Source organism: Ciona intestinalis, chromosome 11 (genome assembly GCF_000224145.3).
Source record: "Ciona intestinalis chromosome 11, KH, whole genome shotgun sequence".
Classification (NCBI taxonomy): domain Eukaryota; kingdom Metazoa; phylum Chordata; class Ascidiacea; order Phlebobranchia; family Cionidae; genus Ciona; species Ciona intestinalis.
The window spans coordinates 3,778,937-3,799,720 of NC_020176.2; the positions used below are offsets into that span (position 1 = coordinate 3,778,937).

The 20,784-nt window shown below is 35.5% G+C and overlaps 1 protein-coding gene across 1 annotated transcript in view; it reads left to right on the forward strand.

Moving 5' to 3' along the window:
• LOC100180261 overlaps nt 1–20,331 on the forward strand; it is a 25,064-nt gene extending 4,733 nt beyond the window's left edge. Inside the window, exons 11-51 of the mRNA XM_018814148.1 lie at nt 2,953–3,061; nt 3,261–3,436; nt 3,510–3,588; nt 3,756–3,893; nt 4,141–4,341; nt 4,745–4,950; nt 5,186–5,381; nt 5,622–5,753; nt 6,199–6,301; nt 6,586–6,716; nt 7,043–7,267; nt 7,644–7,811; nt 8,169–8,318; nt 8,622–8,708; nt 8,777–8,833; nt 8,980–9,144; nt 9,388–9,602; nt 9,978–10,105; nt 10,289–10,505; nt 10,850–11,092; nt 11,315–11,480; nt 11,862–11,951; nt 12,317–12,587; nt 12,996–13,116; nt 13,438–13,624; nt 14,049–14,141; nt 14,312–14,454; nt 14,800–14,938; nt 15,279–15,457; nt 15,769–15,874; nt 16,188–16,357; nt 16,697–16,838; nt 17,082–17,206; nt 17,360–17,438; nt 17,603–17,780; nt 18,040–18,147; nt 18,503–18,696; nt 18,983–19,075; nt 19,336–19,459; nt 19,709–19,803; nt 19,972–20,331. Of these exons, the coding sequence (XP_018669693.1) occupies nt 2,953–3,061; nt 3,261–3,436; nt 3,510–3,588; nt 3,756–3,893; nt 4,141–4,341; nt 4,745–4,950; nt 5,186–5,381; nt 5,622–5,753; nt 6,199–6,301; nt 6,586–6,716; nt 7,043–7,267; nt 7,644–7,811; nt 8,169–8,318; nt 8,622–8,708; nt 8,777–8,833; nt 8,980–9,144; nt 9,388–9,602; nt 9,978–10,105; nt 10,289–10,505; nt 10,850–11,092; nt 11,315–11,480; nt 11,862–11,951; nt 12,317–12,587; nt 12,996–13,116; nt 13,438–13,624; nt 14,049–14,141; nt 14,312–14,454; nt 14,800–14,938; nt 15,279–15,457; nt 15,769–15,874; nt 16,188–16,357; nt 16,697–16,838; nt 17,082–17,206; nt 17,360–17,438; nt 17,603–17,780; nt 18,040–18,147; nt 18,503–18,696; nt 18,983–19,075; nt 19,336–19,459; nt 19,709–19,803; nt 19,972–20,058 (6,016 nt within the window). The 3' untranslated portion in view covers nt 20,059–20,331. The remainder of the gene's footprint in view (nt 1–2,952; nt 3,062–3,260; nt 3,437–3,509; nt 3,589–3,755; nt 3,894–4,140; nt 4,342–4,744; nt 4,951–5,185; nt 5,382–5,621; nt 5,754–6,198; nt 6,302–6,585; nt 6,717–7,042; nt 7,268–7,643; nt 7,812–8,168; nt 8,319–8,621; nt 8,709–8,776; nt 8,834–8,979; nt 9,145–9,387; nt 9,603–9,977; nt 10,106–10,288; nt 10,506–10,849; nt 11,093–11,314; nt 11,481–11,861; nt 11,952–12,316; nt 12,588–12,995; nt 13,117–13,437; nt 13,625–14,048; nt 14,142–14,311; nt 14,455–14,799; nt 14,939–15,278; nt 15,458–15,768; nt 15,875–16,187; nt 16,358–16,696; nt 16,839–17,081; nt 17,207–17,359; nt 17,439–17,602; nt 17,781–18,039; nt 18,148–18,502; nt 18,697–18,982; nt 19,076–19,335; nt 19,460–19,708; nt 19,804–19,971) is intronic.
• The last annotated feature ends 453 nt before the right edge of the window (nt 20,332–20,784 follow it).

Here is a 20,784-nt window from a genome sequence, read left to right on the forward strand (position 1 = left end):
TCGGCTGCTACTTTTGTTGATAGCATTTAGTATTTTAAATTATGAGTAATCCTTTAATTTATATTTTAGAAGAAGACCCAAATGATGAAACATACGTTCCAAAACCAAAGGATGCTAGTCCTAAAGTCAGAAAGGTAAGTTCATTCTTCAATAGAGAACTTGGTAAAAAGTTTCTGGGATTTTGATGTACTTAACTAGATGATGAGCCAAGGTTGGCCCACATCTCAGGTTCTTTATTCTATGACCTCACCCATAGAGACAGTAAAGAATAGAATGTGCATATACAAAGTTAGGGGAATGAGCCAACTTTGGCCTTAATCCCAGATTCTCTGGCATGCTTTGCTGCACGACCTTACTCATGTATAATAGACATATTTATCAGGTGAATTTAATAGCTTATTTATTTCCTGTATATTTCCTTTTAGCGCAAATCATCTAAGGAAGCCGACAGCAGCCGAAAATTGGGTAAAATCCAGATTCCTGGTGTTGCTACTACAGGTGTGAAGAGAAAGTCTCAGAAATATGAAGTTGGAATTTCGAGCCCAAGTATTCGACTAAGTTCTCCGGCTTCTACAGCGGTAAGTGCTTTATTGGTGTATGTAATGGTTTAAAAATATTGAAAATTGGTGTAAAAGTTATGTTTGTGTTCAATGGTATGTGTAAAAAAAAGTTTCTGTAAATGCCTAACATTTTTAGAAAGTTATCTTTTGTTCAATAGTACATAGTGCCCACTGGCGTCGATTCCCGGGGGGGCCGGGGGGGCGCGCCCCCCTGGTTTACGGTACATGTATAATTGCGTAACAACGCATTATCACGATCAATGCAAAAGCGAAATAAAATAACCGTTCGGTTTACGTTTGCGTCGTACTTTAGCCATATATTTACCATGTTTTTATTGCTAGACGGTAGACTGTTTGTTACGTGACAGGGATTCACACGTGGATTTATTGCATCATAATAGCAATTGTTTGACCTGGCAATTGATTGCGAAATAATAGCAATTCACACGTTGATTGTTTGCGTCATAATAGGCATTTACACGTTTAGGAGGTTTAAAATCAGGCTAAATGTTTGCGTTTTTTAGGTAAACCTTAATGTGTAAACCTTTTGTAGTTTAGCCTTCACGTGCTAGGAATTATTGTGGAATTTAGCCTTTGCGTCGGAATTTAGCCTTCACGCCTCGTAGTTTAGTCCTTACGTGCGTCGTATTTTAGTCTTCACGTCGGTCAAAATTTAGCCTTCACGTGCGTCTAGTTTAGCCTTCGCGTGTGTTGTAGTTTAGCTTTCACGTGCGTCGTGTTTTAGCCTTCACGTGTGTCGTAGTTTAGCCTTCACGTGCGTCGTAGTTTAGCCTTCACGTGTGTCGTGTTTAGGCTTCACGTGCGTCGTAGTTTAGCCTTCACGTGCATCGTAGTTTAGCCTTCACGTGCGTCGTAGTTTAGCCTATACGTGCGTCGTGTTTAACCTTCACGTGTGTCGTGTTTTAGCCTTCACGTGCGTCGTAGTTTAGCCTTCACGTGCGTCGTAGTTTAGCCTTCACGTGCGTCGTAGTTTAGCCTTCACGTGCGTCGTAGTTTAGCCTTCACGTGTGTTGTAGTTTAGCTTTCACGTGCGTCGTAGTTTTGCCTCCACGTGCGTCGTAGTTTAGCCTTCACGTGCATCGTAGTTTAGCCTTCACGTGTGTCGTGTTTTAGGCTTCACGTGCGTCGTAGTTTAGCCTTCACGTGCCTAGTAGCCTTCACGTGCGTCGTAGTTTAGCCTTCACGTGCATCGTAGTTTAACCTTCACGTGTGTCGTGTTTTAGGCTTCACGTGCCTCGTAGTTTAGCCTTCACGTGCCTCGTAGCCTTCACGTGCGTCGTAGTTTAGCCTTCACGTGCATCGTATTTCGCCCCCCTAAGATTGGTTTACAACGTGAAAAAATCGACGCCTATGATAGTGCCTGAAAATTGTAAAGGTGCTTAAATAAAGGCATTCCAAACTTCTGTGTAAAAGTGTTTGTATATTAACAGTTTTTTGAATTTCAGACAAAATCCGGTTCATCTGGTTCTACTGTCTCTAAACCTCGTGGCCGTCCAAGTAAAAGTTCGCAATCAAAAGCTGTAAGTATGGTTGTGTAATCTATTATAAATATATATCGCTTTTTTATATTTTATTTTAACTGTCAAATATTATAATTATCCTTTTTTAATAAATATATAAATATTTTATCATTTTTTCTAAATCTTGCGGTTCGTTCATTTTGCAAACAATAATAACTGAGATTTTTGTGTGATTTTTTTCTTTAATATAAAGGGATAAGTGAATCATGCCTAGGGGTGTGTAATGTAGGCCAGATTGACACATTATCTTAATTATTAGTTCCAAATTACCAAATTCCCTTAACAAAAAAAATATATAAGTTTAAATTTTTTTAAGTTTTGACATTATATATATGATATATCTTATATTTAAAAAATGACTACTTATTATTATATCACAACACTTATCACAAGGATGCTACAAACATACTCACGGGAGACTCACGAGGTTCAGTTCATTACATGATCAACCCTGACGTGATACAAAAGATGCAACCCAAAGCTCATCGGAGCAATGAAAACCTCATTCCAAACCAAGCTATTGACGTCGTTACGAAAGACCCAGCGTTTGATTTGCGGTAAGTTAGCGTTTCTAATACTTTAGTAGCTTTATAAATATAAACTATTGATTCTATGTTCTAAATTTTCTAATTGTTCTAAAATTAACTAAAAAAAATTCTGTGAATCTATTCCTGATCTGGTGCTCATATGACAGGACGATTCTTGTGTAAAGAAATACACTCAGGATATGGTGCTAGGAAAAATTTGTGTATTAAGTTTAAATTATAGAAGTTTGTAGTTGGAAGACCATTTATAAAAAGCTTCGTGAACCCCAATAAATAAGTGTATTTCATTCGATTTCATATATCCAGACAAGCAGAGTGTCATCTACCAAAAGATAAACTCGCAATTCGAGCAGCAATCCTTCAGGATGTTGTGGAAATGGAATCTTTGTTAAAAGAAGCAACTAACCTGCCACAAGTAACTACTTTATTTTATCATAAGTAATGTCTAAGATAATTGGAAAACTTATAAAATATTTAATAACTACAAAACATTTCTTTTTGCATTGATGATATCTTAGAAATTTATATATTAAAATAATGTCCAAATAAAAAATTTAGTATTTTAGTTAACCTACATCGGTCAACACAATATTATAATTTACTTTCGTTTTAAGATTTTCTGCAAAACACGTTCGGTTGATGTCTCCCTCACTTCGTTCCATTATGCTTTGCTTGCCGGCAATGTTGGCGTGTTGCGTTTGTTGGCTGCTGAACTCACAAAGATTGGAAACTTTTCGTTAAACCAGGATGGGGCGTCTACTTCTATGCTGAAAGATACATGCGATACACAGTAAGTCTGTGTTTCAAAATTAAATATGATAAAGTTTTTATCAAAATTAAATTTATTTTTACTCGACTAACAGGAATGGCTTTAAGGGCGAAGAATTATCAGCTATTGATATCAGCAAAGGTTTAAAAGAAGGAAATCATGCGTTTCTAAAGGTAGACCAATAATATCACTTTAGTGTTGCCGATTGGAACATTGGTAACACATCATGAACACTTTTTACTACAAATGAATTAATAAAAAAAAGAAAGTATCACTTTTTATATGTATAAAACTAAACCCAGCACATATTTATATTATCACAATCATATTCTCCTCCTAGGACACCAAGGATGTGTTCGAGTCTTCCTCCTCCCTTGCATCCGACATTGCGTTCTTCGCATGCTCTCATGGATTAAGTCCGGATGTTCTCCAACTTCTTATTGATATTTATCCCAAATCAAAAGACATCGACATGAAGGTAGCTGAGTGTGAACAAGAATAACAGTGTAAATATAATGTGATCGTGGTAAATTACGTTGGTCTGGTCCGGATCTAGTGCTCATAAAGTTAAGAATAGTAATTTAACCTCATTTTTTAAAGAAAAGCAGCTGCACGTTATGTTAAAAAAGGGACTTTTGGTTTAAAACATATTGTCTGCTTATATTAATAAAACTAATGAAAAAAACATATTGTCTGCCTCTATTAAATACCCATACAACTTCCAGGACTTACTTCTTGAAAACATCTACCGTGCATTAGAGATGGGTCATATTGAAACTGGTCAGTTCCTGATTAAGTTGGCACGACAATCTGCATCGTCCCAACTTACCCCATCCTCACCTAACTCCCCAGCTAATGTGCTTGGGTTGAATGAACTGCATGAGATGACATTGCACCACAACCAGAACCTCTCCACAGCTCTTATTGTAAGCCATTAAGTGTCATGAAATTAGATGATATCCTGCTAACAGTCAAGACAAACAATAGATCCCACGCTCTTTTTTTAATTAATTTGAACAAAACACATTTGTGACATCAGCCAACTGTTTCTGATATGTGACTAGGTCCACTGCCATGCCCATAATAGGCCCCATTATAGAATAAAAGTTCTTTTTGAAAATTCTGCTAGATGCTGTTACTCAAAATGTAACAGTGAAATAATTAACAAAACTGTAGTATGTAGAAAAGCAAGAAAGCATAGGTTTAGTATTTATAAAAAAAAAACAACAAAAATTTAGGAAAAGTAAAGACATGGCTTTGTCTACCATTTTTGCCAATGTATGTTGTGTACTGTAGTCGCACACTCAGTCACACTTGGTACAATTTCAGACAAAATATGGTAAAAAGAAAAGTGGGGACAGTTTCCGTTTGCAACCCGTTCACTGTGCTGCTTGTAATCCAAGTGTGACGTGTTTGAAACAACTTATCTCGGTTGCAAAGGAATGCTTAAACACCATGGATGGTAGAAACAGAAGGCCCATACATTATGCTGCTGCGTGCTCGGATACACAACCACTGGAGTATTTAATAAACAAGTAAGTTTAGAAAAAAATATTAAATTTAGTTTTTGTTGAACAATGAAAAAAATGGCTTTGGATAATAATTTGTTGTTTAAAAACTGACAGCAATATAAATCAATTTTAATTTGCGTGTAATTAACACATAGCCTATACAATTACAAGAGCAGAAAAGTTTGTTCATATTCATACAACTAAATATGAAAGTAGTGTCCACTGAAACATTAAACACCTTCCTGCGTTGTTGCAACAGAGTAAGCATCGAGGAGCAAGATGTGAACGGGATGACTCCTCTCATGGTGGCAGCGGAGGCAGGGAGGGAGAGGAATGTTAATCTGCTCCTCCGGAACGCTAAAAACAGTCGTGTCCTCCATGTAGTTAATGTGGTGGAGAGACCGGATCGTAGCAACAGATCAGCGATACATTACGCTGCTATTAACGGACACGCGGTATGTTTGGATGGTTATTTCTGCCGGGTGCATTTATTATAAGTGAGGGAGGTTCGAAGGTATATGTTCCAAGTATATCTTTTTGTAATTTTAAAGAACTAATCTTCAGTCTTGCCAAACAGCATGACATCATTAGAGTTTGCCACTAAATGTCTTCTATAATATTCTCTTAGCTAGTCAATTTGTATGAAAAACGTAGTCTAATAAAAGATTATTTATAAGTTAATTTTTCAAATTTAGAAAGTTGTTGAAGTGTTGGCCAAGTTCCAAGCAGATGTCGATAAACCACTTAGTGTTTCTAAAGCAAGAGCTACACCTCTAATGCTGGCTGCTGCTAACGGGCATGTGCAAACATGTATGGCACTTGTCGAAGTAAGTTATGTTAGCATACCCACCAAACTTTTTAATAAAGCGGAGGCTATCGAGACACATTTATACGAATCAAAATTGGTTCCTATGTTACTGATTAATGCAATGTAGAAAGTTCCAGGGCCTGCCTACCCTGCTACTCCAAGTTTGGCATGCATGTATGTTAGTGCTTTGGTGTATTACACATGTTTTCTAAAATAACCTTTTTGACATCTAGTTATAAACCGATTTTCTGACTGATAAATCATTAAGATTTTTTTAGGTTTGCATCATTTTAGTATAGTTTAAAAAAAACTGGTTTATAAAAGATGTTGTATATATAAATTTTAGTAATAAGTTAATAACACATACACATTATTTTAAACAGTTATAAATGCTAGTATTACAGAGTTTTACCTATTTCCAAAATTCTTGTGTGTTCTGATTTCTGATTTTGTATGTTTTTCAGCACGGAGCAAGCATTGAGATTTGTGATAAGTTACAACGAACAGCATTAATACACGCAGCTTTAAACGGACATTATCCAGTTATAACTTACCTGCTTAACAAAGGTAGGAAATACAACTTTTCACCAAAAGCAATACAACATTTTGTAGTTTTTTAAATACCAATTAAATCAATAAATTAACCAAGTAAACTCTTTATACAAATATCTCTGCATTTTACCTTTTTATGAATTTAACCTGATGACTGTCCCTTTGTCACCCATTTAAAAGCAACAATGTTTGCAGATTTAATGATCCAACATTTAAGTCCAAGATGGCCACAATCTAAATAATGTTAAATCCCATATTTATGTGGCAATGTAACACTACAATGCCGTAATGTTTCACAGGTGCTGATCCGAATGTTACAGACTCCTCAAACAACAGTGCAATACATTATGCTGCAGCATATGGCTGGTATCATTGTGTTGTTGTGCTGCTACAAGCTTCTGCTAACCCTGATGTATATAATGATAGAAAGGTATGTTTTTAGTATATACCCAGTTTATATTCTACCTATATTAAGGCCGGTATAAAGTACTTTTTATTCTTTTTTTTCTATTAAACTATGTACTGTATATATCTAAGTTATCTATTTATTCCAACTTTTTAACTAAAAACAGACCAATAAAAACCCAAGTACCCAAATGTCTGAGCCTGGTTAAAAAGGTGCTAATAATTAACAATTGTAGCCGTTGAATACCACGTACCTCCCTTTCCAAGTGTTTTCTAAAATAAAGAATTTACTAAAAAATCGAAGAATTTACTAAAGAAAGACTAATTTTAAACAAAATCGTGCTTCTCCAGATGCCTCCCATTGGAGTAGCTTTGCTGAAAGATCACCGTGAGACTGCTCATCTTCTCACTGAGCATCACGCTGATCCCAACTTTCGTGATGAACGAGGACGCACCCTAGTGGCTCGTTTGCTTGCAGAGGAGCCATTGTCATGGCAACTCGTTGACAGGATATCTTATTTACTCGAGGCTTATAAACCGGACGTTAACTCACAGGATGTGCAGGGCATGGGGCCGGTAAGTGGGAAATTAAGTTAATTGTTAAAAATTATTCAAAGTTTGTTGATTATGTATGTTTTTACTGCTAGTTTTAAAAAATGGATTTTTCTTCGCTAGTTTTTACAATGTGCAAGAAATATGTGGGCAATTTTGTATTTTTTGTCAGTGTCCAGGGGCTTTTATCATAATGTTGTTTTAAAAAGAAATGGCGCCATAGCACAGCGGTTAGCACGCCTGCTTCTAACCTATAGGTTATAGGTTCAAGGTCCCTTGCTGCCACATTTTTGGCTTATAGAACACCTGTGTTAACAACTGTTGTTTTCCTGCCACGCGAAGATAAAGGAAGTTTCACTCATTCATTCACAGTGAAATAAATGAATTGTGTTGATTTCAGATTCATAATCTGTCAGCAAACTCTGTCCGTGGTGGTAAAAGCAAAGAGGTTGACACGGAGAAGCAAGCTGTTAGTTTGTATCTTGCTGAGATGTTACTTGACCGAGGTGCTGAGCTAAATATGGCCGACTATCGTGGAAGGTTGCCACTTTATTTCGCTGTCGAAGATGTGAGTATTTTATACACTATATGTTGGAGCTTGGAGGTAGATCTTATTATATAGATCATACATTCATGCTGTATTCTATTTTATATGTGTGAGGTCCTACACCCCCAGTTTATATCATATAATTCTGAATACTTGTTTTAATTTTAAATTACCTAATTGATTACATCATACATGCTTTAATATATTAAGCAAAGTATGCTTTCACTCGTTTTTATAAAATTGTACAATTTTTAATGCCCCAATCAAGGATACGATACAGTAATTTTCAATGAATAATTTTCAATTTAAGTTTATCTAGATGTAGATACATATATGCAAAAAAAACTACTTTAACAACCAAAATGTCCCACGTTTCAGATGAATGTTTCCCTGGTTGAGTTATACGTACGTAGATCAACCCATTGCCCACGAAGCACCAACTCATCTGGTGACAACGTTCTACATATGTTGGCTAAGAACTGGAATCAGGGGAACATGGCAGATATTGTGTTCGGCCTTGTTAATATGGTATGTTGGATTATTAATTGAGAATGTTTATTTTATTCTATGCGGGCGACGTTGTACAGTGTGGCACACCAGAGGACCTGAAACTTAGCCCAAGTTGACCCTTGTTTACTTTAAAACCATCATGGAATAAACTTTTCAAGTTGTAAACAGCTAAACAGTTGCATGTAATGTATTATACATTATTTTACAGTTTAATAAACTGTTTTAATTTAAACATTTAGGGGTATTTTGGAGAAGCCAAATATTTATACTACGTGATACAGAATACTTACAGAACATATTTAATAAACATTGGTTTTCTAGACGTCTCAAACAGTCCAGGAACTTGCCTCTCGGAGAAATAAATTTGGTTTCACTCCTTTGTTGCTACTTTCCAAGACAATTGCAGATGTAAGAAATTTATTTTCGATTAAAATTTTGATTGTTTTTTGGATTTTTAAAATATTTTTAATTTACAGCACAGCAAGCCAACTGCAGATACTTCGGAAAGTGCAGATAATTTGTCCAAAAAACTGGTAAGAAAAATAAAAAATATGTTTATATTGTTATTCTTAATTTTTTAAATAGCTTTGTGGGAATAAGTACTGTTCTGATTGTTCTAGATTTTTAAATTTAAATTTTTTTTCTTTCTATTATTTTGTAAAGTATTTTTTCTTTATAGATGAAAAAGATGGAGGATCTTGCCTGCCCTCTGCTGGAAGCTTTGGTTCTCGCAGCAAAATCTGATGTGAGCGCTGTGGCGAGTCGTACACGACGAAGCTACAGGAACGCCAACGATGAAGGGAAGTCAGCCGCTCATTATCTTAGTAAAGCTACAATAGATAAGGTAGGATAAAAAAAGAGGTTAAAAAATTAAAAATCTCAAACCGTAAAACTACTATTAAACACTAAACAACAGAGCTAAAGCTACTATTCAAAATTGGGTGGGTGGTTGTTATTTTTTTAACTCTAGGAATAGAAAAAACAATATTTTAACCTAAAAAAATGTATTTTTAATAGTTTACCATATTTTTTTTTCGAAATATGAAAATAAAAAAATCTCGAAAATAATTTTTAAATTTACTCCCAGGAATGCAAGGTCCTCGCGTGCTTATTACGTCACAAACCACGTCTAGACGTGCTCGACCAACAAGGAGCTTCCCCCTTAATAACAGCGTTACTCAACCGTAACTGTCGAGCTGTACAGATGTTGCTCGATGTGGGAGCCCAACCCAACTTTTGTTCAAACAACAAGAAACATAAATATCCAACAGCTCCTCTCATACTCGCTGTATCAAGACACGGGTAAACTAAATAATAATGTTTGGGATTTTTTTTCCAACTTGTAATCTTTCCCAAAAACCTGTCAAAAATTGTATATTTTTTATGAACTAGCTTTGATTTTGATATGTACAAATGATTCAATAAATATAAATTACTAATTTTTCTAAAAAAAAAACACATATCAAGTCTAATTTAAAGTTAGTGTCCATAAGATGCAAAATGACAAGCAAATTGGCAACAAATGCTTAAAAATTACCCAGACCTCATAACCCTGATTAAAAGTAAATGCAAACAAAAACAAAACACACACTGCTAATAAGAAACTAATTGCTTACAAACATTACCATTTAAACTTGTATTTTAAATCAATACAAGATGCTCTTTTAATTTTCCCAGCCCCGGTGAGAAGAGTTTGCTCCCAGCGATCCGAGCTCTTCTGAGGACGATCTCGGACATTAAACTCGTTTCCCCGGATCCAAGGAACGGAAGAACCGCTCTCATGTATGCTGTGGAAAAGGAGGAAGGTTTGGTGGATTATTTTCATCATTTGTATATTATCCAATAAAAATGACAAAAACATAATAAATTTTGTGTAGAGAACAGAGACATTACCTGCCTGTACAAAAATAACACAGAAAACCTTAAATAAAAACCTTTAAAATAGTATTTTGTATTTTTTTCTAAACCAACTTAATTTTTCTCTCCAGAAATTGACCTTGTAACAGCCCTCCTTGAAAAGCAAGCTTCATTGAATGAGAAAGACGACCAGGGCCGCACCCCCCTCCACCTTGCTGTGAATGCAAGTGGACCATCTTCTGCATTGTTCGATATTCCTGATTTACTTATTGAAAAAGGGGCAAGCTTGACGGTTGTTGATAAATTTGGACGAGTGCCTCTTCATTATGCTTATGTCAAGATTGGAAAGTAAGGAGTTCGGCTGTTAGTTTCGTTTCAGTCCTTTTGTAATTATTTTTAATATGTAATTTTTATAGCACTTATCTTTGATCTAAATTCTGTAAACTGCTTGCCCAGGTCTATATCGCTGGATCTGAGGTTGCCAGCTTTGTCCCCAAGCATATTTCAGTGTGTCTACGCGTCTGTGAAATAAATACGTAGGAATTGTCCATTTTTTAGCACTGTAGTTTTACGACAATTTTTAAATTACATTATCCCACAGAATGTACATGATTCAGGAGCACACTTACATTTTCCAGTCAATCAATTTTTTTCTTCAATAAATATATTTTTCCTCTTCGTTCCCCATCCAGGGAGACTGCAACATCGGATCAAGGATGCGATCCCATAGAGCTCACGACGCTCCTCACATCCGGGATGTCTGGATCGGAGGTTGATATGGCGGACTCTAATGGGAGGACTCCCCTCCATGAAGCTGCACGAAGAGGAGCGATGATCTGTTGCATGCACCTTGTCGAGCGGGGAGGGAACATTAACAGACAGGACTCCGATTGTAATTCTCCTCTAAGTTTAGCTGTGAAGAGCGGACACAACAGGTTTGCAAGTATACTGATAAAAATATCACTTAGGTTCTTTTTATTTTTTTTATTTGTTTATTTAATTGCTTTTTGGGGGATTTTGTGTTTTATCGAAAATAAGTAAGTATTTTAGTTTGATGTTTATGGTATTTTTGCGTTGTTTTTCCCATTTTCTGAGCAAGGTAGACAGTTTCTTTAGAGTTTGTTATTGTAATTTAAAATACGTCATTTTTCGTTTAGTTGTGCAGTGATGTTGATACAGAAAGGAGCAAACGTGAATACAAATGTTATTTCTATGCCACATCCACCAGTTGGCGCTAGTGAGGAAGGAGAAGAGAAAAGGAAATGGAAACTTAAGTCGACAATCCCCGCACAGATGACTTCAACATGTGAACCTGTGTTTAAGGTACGAACATTTTCAATTAGAAGTTTAACTTGGAAATAATAATTAAACATAAATGGTTTTTCGCTTGTCTGCTAGGTGTAGCAGCCACACTTCTTTCGGCCGACCGATTGTAAATATGTTTTATTTGTAAGCGCGTTTTAACATCTCGCACAAAGTCACATGTATCTTTAGAGATATTAGAAGAAATTATATCCTTCAACCCATATTGTTGGCATGTTTATACACTTTGTTTAAATGCTGTTTGGCTTTCATTGTCAACATGTTAAATTGTAAACACAATTTGCCTGTTAGCAAAAGTTTACCTACCTCATAACTAAAACTTTAGTTCTTATTATAACAATTGTTAGTCCTGTACTTTACATTGAACAAATATATTCTCAGGTTGTTGTGGAGAAAGGTTGGCAAGGAGTAACGTACGTGATGTTGGACAGGTTAGAAGCGTGTGGAGTCAAATACGCAGCTGCCGTTGAAGTAAGTAATGTTTCATTATTCATATAACAAGTGTGTAATAAATTAAGTAGTAAAATAAACTAAAGGTGTATAATTAAACTAAGTGGTAAGTTTTATGTTTGTCTGTGCCCTGGGTAGAAAGCTATGTAGGAGAAGTATGAAGTTTTATGACTGGTTTTGATTTTTTTGCATATTAGTAAGTCTGTTTTGCAATTGATTATACATTATGTGCATTGTGAAGTTTTAATTTTACCTTAGCACAATATGTTTATTGTTTAAGTTGGTAACCTTCCACTGCAATTCCTCAATCTGTGCCATAGGAAAATTAGCTTTAGTTTCAACGATCATACCAATTTAGAATATTTTATTTCTCTTTTTTCATGTAGTCTGCCATGAGAGCCCGCAAATACCAAGTCGTTCTCTCTCTTCTACGAAAGCAACGAGACTCTGTCAAACTTTGCGACAAAAACGAGTTGAAACAAAATCTTCTCCACGTGCTCGCCATCAACAAACCAGAGAACATGGACGTTCAAATCAAAGTTGCAAAAGTTCTAATTGAGCGTGGGGTGCCTAGTTATACAACAGATGACAAGGGGTGTACACCTTTCCATTATGCTGCGTTCACCAAGAATCTGACACTTATCAAGTTTTTTATCGGTAAGTGATGTATTTGAGTTTTTCTCTAAGTTTTTAGGTAGTTTTAACTCATTGCCCAACACCAAAGAGGCTACTATTATTCTGTATAGGAGTTTGGTTCTGTATTGGAGTTGTTTTTGTGAAACACGTTATTTGAGTAATGGTCCAAGTTGGACTTTGGTTCCAACTTTGATCAAAATGCCATGCGCTGCTTTACTGTAAGACCTTAACCATATGGAATAAAGCAAACCTAACACAGAGAAGTACGTATTTCACCTGCATACTGAGTACTGGCAATAATTGCACTGATGCATTTAGTAAGGCACTATTGGGACATAAAATATACTATTAAAAGGGACATAAAATGTACTATTACATTTTAACTCATTGTATATGATATCTATGATGATGTATGATGTCTATGAACAGAACGAAACCCATCTTCGTTCAGAGGAATGATTATGTTGACAGACTATGCTGGTCGAAATACATTCTCAGCTTTGCTATGGAACACTAACATTAATGATGATACTACGGTTAATATACTCAAGTGAGTTAAAACAACAATATAGTAATGGTCTGTGTAAAACTTTGATCTAGCTTGATTGGTGTGATGTAGGTTAGTGGTGCAAGAAAGAATATAAGTGTCTAATTTTCTGCTTTCGTGCAAAAAATTGTCTCCAATCCGACCAAACTGTGTTCTTTGTAGACCAATTTATGATTCATGCATGAGAGTAAAACTTATCGTTTTTTATATAAATTGGGGCTGGAATTTTTTTAATTGCCGTTTCACTTTAATACTGGGTAATCATAGATACAATAATTTTTCTTCATGGGATGCTACCTGGGTTTTTTAAATTTAAATGTTTAGGTTGTTTTTGGAGCACGATCGTAACAGTGGAGCAATCAACCGTACGTGTAGATTCCCCCTTGCTAATATTGAAGCTGTCACTGCCAACACTGATCCAGCAGCAGCTGTCAATCATTATTTTAACGGGGAGATTGAGAGTGTGGTAGTGAACCCACTTATAAGGGCAATTCAACTCAAAGCACATCGGGTATTTATTATCATGTATTTACTCACTCCAACAATTGTGCGCTTGCATTGTAACCAAATGGTACTGTGTTTGATGCTCGATGCTGATGTCATTGTCAGCATATATGTCCTTGGGCAAGACACTTAATGAACCATCTTCAGCTATATGCATAAAGGATATAATATAAGTGCTAAACCTAGGGTGGCAGGGCAGGCTATCCTGGAATTTTCCACACTGCAGTACCCAGTAAACATCACAGAAATAAGGAAAATTTGTTTTATAAGAACATGCATCTAGCTTTTAAAAAGTTTTTCCCGCATTTTTAAGAGTTTGGTACCTTGAGTTGTAATATACATGTGGCTGTATTATAGTTACATTCAAGCATTATTGTTATCACAAATACTGCATTTCTATCCTTAGCAGTTTTAACGGATATTTTTCCCAGGTTGTTGATCTATTGCTTGAATATAACGTGGATATCAATGCACAAGTAGAAGGTTTGAAGAACCAGACACCCCTTATGTTAGCAGTGCAACAGGTACGTGTTAATAATTCATTTACCTTTCCAAAATAAGATTTTTTACAAAAAAGACCCCGACAAGGACCTCCATAAACTAGAAGGCTGGCTTTTTTCTCTAATTTTCGCTAAGTATTAACATATTACTTTAAAAATATCTTTTTACGCTAAAAAATACATCTCCCCCACAGAATGATGAATATTTGGTTCGTAAACTTCTCAACCACAAGACCCCTGTGTTGTTGTCTGCACTTGATAGTGATGAACGTACAGTTCTACACCATGCTGCTAAACCATTACCTTATGGTTATTGGGAAAACTTATCTATATTAAAGTAAGTTATTTGTTTAAACTTGCCAAGATAGGATTATAATAATTTGTTTTAAAAACACCGATATTGTCATATTTTTATTGCCTTTTTAATTAAATGTTACAGAGCTTTAGTTAGGGTAATAAAAGAACCAGGTTTAAGATATTTCTGATAGGTAATTCCACCAATCTTTTAGTGGCTCATCTCTATCTTTAATGTAAAATCGGAAAAAAAATACACAACATTTTATACGAGATGAGCTGCTAAACGAATATTTACAATATGCCTGATAGCGGAAGTAACAAAATTCCAACCGGTCCCACCCACCATTAAAAGCATGACTGATATTGACAACCACATGTTGTACAGGTTGCTGCTTGAACAAGGAGTTCCCGTGAATGGAAGGGACAGGTTTGGGATGACAGCGCTTGAATACGCAATGGAAGGAGGGTCAGGTAGAATGTCCGACCAACTACAAGCAGTGCTTAACATACCAGAACATGAATATGTAAGTTTGTACATCTAATATTCGGGTTAATAATACCTTAGTAAAAGACTTTATATTCTAAAATACCAATATGAAATTTCTTGTATAAAGAAATATAGGATTTAGGTGCTGGTGGTATTACACCACATAAATATGTCAGTTTATGCATTTTATATTCAAAATAAACATTAGCTTAACAAAAGACTTATCAATCCTAGATGCTTATGAATTATGCAAATAGCGTGAATTCCATGTTGTTTTTGAGATAATAATAACCCCTACCACCCTATAGGGTTGCGTAATGTCAAAATATTTTCAAAAGTTGTGGCCAAAACTTTTGGAAAAACCACTGCTTTAACAGGTTAAACCGAATCGCATCACTGCCTCCATGTACGACAACATCCTCTGGACTGCTCCTCTTCCTGAGTTCGAGGTGGATGCGGTTACAATCCTCGATCGGATCAGGGAGGATGAGATGGAGAACGAGGGAGGACAACCGACACCCAACCCTGATATTTTATCCGGACTTAGAGAGGCTGGGTTAGTTTTTTTGTGGTCAACAATACTTTGGGATTAAAAATGGCAACTCTGCTCTGTGGTCAACACAAGATTAAATCTGGCAACACTGATGAAGAAGTGTATTTTTTGTTTTTACAATTTAACTTAGCTTTCTGGCTACATTTTGTATTCATGTATAAGCACTCTAAGTCCCCAGCCCCGAGGTTGCCCCACCGTAGGGCCCCCACACTTATAGATGATTTATAAGTTTTGTGTAAAGTTTCTGTTTTATCCATAAAATAAAGTTTATCCATAAAAAAAAACTTTTTTAAAACCAACCCACTGACCCACAGGGAGATCGTATTCGACCCAACAGTCCATCGGCATTGTGATGTTTTCCTCATCGCAGTTGATGTACAACAATCAGGAAATGTTCAATATAATTTCTTCCGTATGCAGGTGGGTTGTGCTTGTGTTTTTACTTTATATCATTCATAGATGCTAGCGTTTCTACCTGTTTCGCTACTGTCATTTTTTTAAGCATTTAAGTCCTTTTTCTGGAGTTCCTAGCGATTTTTTTGTTTTTGTAATTTTTAATGCTACAGCTCTTTGCTTCCAATAAACTATATATTTGACTTTAACAACACACTGGGGGGATATTTATAATTACTTAATTAAGTAAAAGAAATCACTTTTAAAAACTTACTAATGCCCAGTTTATAAGTAAATTTGGCAAAATTGTTTTTTAATTAGTTTTCCTACTTTATCTCAGGTTATTCACCAAAAGGGAAAGAACCTTTACATGTTCTTCACCCGTTGGGGGTTAATCGGGGAAAGGGGTAACTGGCAAACTTCTCCATTCAACACCCCAGCCAATGCTATCAAGGAGTTTTCGAAATATTTCAAACTTAAAACAGCAAATGAATGGAGGACTGTTAACAGGTGATTTTAATGTGTTTTGGATCATTAATTTAAAGAGAACACTTTGTACAAGTATTTATTTTCTGAGACTGGTCAATAAATTATAAATTCTTTGACCCCTGAAATTGTATGGCTGTAAATACAAGGTTGACATCTAAGTCTGCTTTCCAAGAAATTCCTCTCATTGTGAGACATGCAATATTTTCTTGTCAAATATTTAGCATTGACTACAACAATGCCATTTTACAACAGTCTTTAATATAAACATTTTGTCCAAGGAAATATTTGACCCTTTAAAAACTCTTAACCAAGGATAATTAAATTTAAAAACAACAACAAATAAAAATGACACTTTTTCAGTTTCAAGCCCCAGACACGGAAGTACCACTTGGTGTCAGCAGACATACAACGTCAAAGGGGAGTGGCTGATTTGGAATTTGATTTACACACTGATATCCAATCACAGTTGCCTAAGGAGATTATGGAAGTTTATGCTGATTTGGTGGGTCAAAGATATGTGTGTTTGTGTTATATGTATATCTTATATATATATATGTGTGTATGTGTATGTGTGTGTTAGATGCTTAGCTAACATAATCTCCTTGAAATCAATAGCTAAGATCATGTTATTAAAAAAAACTGTATAAGTTAACTCTCTAACAGTTTAAAAAAGAAAGAAAAATGCAAATGAAGAAAAAAACAATATTATATGTTTACAAACTAAGAATATTTTCTATTGATCCAGATCAACGTTGAAAGCATGAAAGAAGCAATGAAGGATAGCACCAATGTTGATCCTGATGTGATGCCATTCGGAAGGTTGGAGCGTGACAGACTCACTCTTGGTATTGATATCCTCAACGATATAAAGTAAGTCTGGCAACACTGGACAAATATCTCGAAACACTAGAAATTGTATTTGTAATGAGTTGCGTGATACTGCCTTTATAGGCGCATGCATATATGCGAGAAGAAAAAATTAAGAAAAACAAGCTAACACATGTACCCCCTTTATAACTACAGGGAGTTAATTCATTGCACGTCTGATTTGAAAAAGAACGATCCACAAGACCAAATACGTTTACAAAGAACCCTGGAAAAGGTGAGTTATGATTCAACTTTTAATATTTACTTTAACACTTTTTCTTAAAAATCATTTTTCTTACTTGTAATTTTTTTTCAAATTTTGTTTTATCATAAAAAATTTTTCCACGTTTATTTTCACTTTAAAACCTTGAAAGTTACCAAAACTTTTGGATCATTTAGATTCAGCAACGAAGCACTGAATACTACCGTGTGCTGCCCCCACGTGGTGGAATATTCGATCGCATTCGTCCGATAAGCGACAATGAAACTCTCACACGTCTCGTACACCAAACAAAAAGATTGTTGGAATTGGAGTTTGCCAATAAAGTTCTGCTTGGAGCTCAATACAGAATTAATGGTTGGTTTTTTATAATCGGGGGCTATTAACTCATGCTCACTGTCGAGTTATAACACGGTTCCATCCTTTACACCAGGCACACATGGTATATTTATTCACCCCATGCTCACTGTCACGTTATAACATGCTTGCCCTAAACTTACTACAGAACTCTACAGAACTGCTCCCTGTCTAGCTGACTTTCTAGCTAAACCGGGAGTTCTTTCCACCCCATGCCCACTGCTAAACCTCATATATAACCCACCCTACCCCTTCACAGAAATGAACCCACTTGATTATGTTTATCGATCGGTGGGTTGCCATGTACAACCCATGGATCCAGACTCAGACGAAGCCCAGCATCTCCTGCAGTGTTTACACAACACAGGTAACCTGTCTAATATTATCTGTGATATTTTTCTAAATTAAAAAAAAAACTTGTGCTTTTGATGTATCTGCAACAAGCGGAAAATAAAACTTCAATGCTCTGTGTGCAGTCTGAATGTCATATTTTGCATACATTATCCAACCTTTATGAACCACTGTATAATAGCTACACAGACTGGTAATTCGAGAAGCACATAATACTAAAGTATAGCACACATAATACCAAATGTAACAATATAACTAAATAAATATTTTACAAAAGATGCAGCAAAACATGACTGAATCTCAAATTTACAGTCAGGAGCGTTTTTTCTAAATGATGAAATATGTTAAAGTCTTTTACCATCTTACAACAGGCCCTTCCCTGCACATTGAGTGCATTTATCGAATAAACAGACCTGGTGAAGCAGCAAATATTGTTGCAACCGGTCTTGGAAACTATCGCATGTTATGGCACGGGACAAACATCTTAAATCTGATGTCAATATTGAAATATGGTCTCCAACCAACTGAGGCTCTCACAGGGGCTAGTGCTTCCCACTTTAGCAAGGTAGGTGTTGTCCTGATATGGTTAATCTGTTCTGTTGGAACTTGGAATTGCTGGTAATCAAGCAGAAATGATAATTGTTAAACTCAGGTAAAAAATAATTAAGGTATTTATGAGTAGATGTGAAAATAAATGAAAATAAATACTTTTGTTTTAAAGTTGAAATTTTAATGGAAAATTGGGTAGCTGGTAATAATGACTTTGTACAATTTAGTGTTGCCACTTCATTTAGTGTTGTTGTTTTATACTTACTACATTTTCTATAAGACTCGTAATATTACATTTCTAGGAGCCTGGAATATATATGGCTGACATGGCTGTTCGTGCTGCACAGGATTGTAAGAAATGGGGAAACGAGAAGAAATACATGTTGCTCTCACAGGTAGGGGGTTTATTCGTAACACCAAAAAATTACAATGTGTTACCTTTAGCACATAATATCTAAGTATCCCGAAACGTGTTTTAAACCATTATCAACGGTCTATGGAAGTTGTGAGGATAGGGTTTTATAGTTCTTTGGAAGTTTTTTGTTTTCTACCAAATAGGATGTGAAAGTAGCATGAAAAGGTGTCCTATCTCTCCCACCCTACCATTTAGTACAAGTAGTGTAACCAATTCTGATTGAACTTTCCTTGACAACAGGTAGCGTTGGGAAATATACGTGAGGTTCGTGATGGTTTGAGCTCAGATAACGAGGTTGCCAACTCAGTGATGGTTGCCGGTAAATTTGTCCCTAAACCTGGCAAGGAATTGATTCTACCAGAAGGTTGGTGTGATGTCTGGTTTTGTTGTTTTATCTTCTTTTCTGTTGCTTTCATATTTTATTTTTGATTATTGAAGTGTTTTTATTTTATTTTTCATCATTTTTGCTTGTATTTTATTTCGTTTGTTTATATTATTCTTGCCTCGGTTTCATGTGTTTTTATTTTGTCATGATTTATGTTTATTTTACCATTTTTTTCTGTTTTTTGTCATCATTTCAAAAATTTTGTTATTTTATCAATCTTCTTTTTAGGTGGTGCTATATCGTTAGGTGAAAAAACTAAGAATCCGAATCAGACCGGTGTAACAAGCTCCTACAATGAATACGTTGTATACAGCCCTGATCAGGTAAACACTAAGTTACACAATATTAATATTATTAAGTTTCATATAGATCTTTGGCAATTTTGAAAAAAATTACTACTAAAATATACCAAAAGATCTTTTTCAGGCTTAATATATGTGCTGCAGCAACTGTATATATGTTAATATTTGTATTATTTATCTTATATTCAGGTTTGCCTTCGTTATTTGATTCGTTTTGACATCACTGATGACGTAGGTACAACGTCAAGCGGGTCCGTCACTCAAAAATCAAAATAAAATTTGCTTCGTCTCTGTACTGATATAGCTGCCATGTAATCTTTTGTGTCAACTGCCATGTATTAGCAACGACCCCCAATCGAACTCGCCGCCGTGTACATAGTTTTTACCTGCTTATGAACTGGGAAACCCCATTTTCGAACTTTTAAAGTCATATTTGCTGCAAGAAAATTACGAGGCCACCGATTTTGTACAAATCATCGTTTATACAATTCGTAGATATTGTTCGTATAAATAAGCAATGCTTCAAATAAACGTTGTACAATAATGGGACAATGTTGCTCATGCTCGCTGTCGAGTTATAAAAACAGCACATTTTTATACACAGATACCCAAAGTGTATTTATTCAACTCATGCCCCATGACGAGATATAATAATAATAAGTGTTTTATACACCAGACACCAGTTATACATGGTGTATGTATACATATACTTTAATGCTATGCTTGTCAAGTTACCACACTTGTAGTCATATAGCTCACTTACTGTCGTATTAGTGTTCAACGTGTGTTTTTCACTCGTTAGTAACACTTTATGCCCGCAGTCAATTTATGACAATTTCTTAAACAGAGTTTTAATCAAAACTAAAATTCTTTGTCTTTAACACACCTTGCGCGCCGACTAAATTGAAATAAGACGATTGATTTTACGTCGTCTTAATAGTTTTTCTGCTAATCAACATATGGTGATTGGCCTAATCTTCTGCAAATACTTCCCAATGTCTT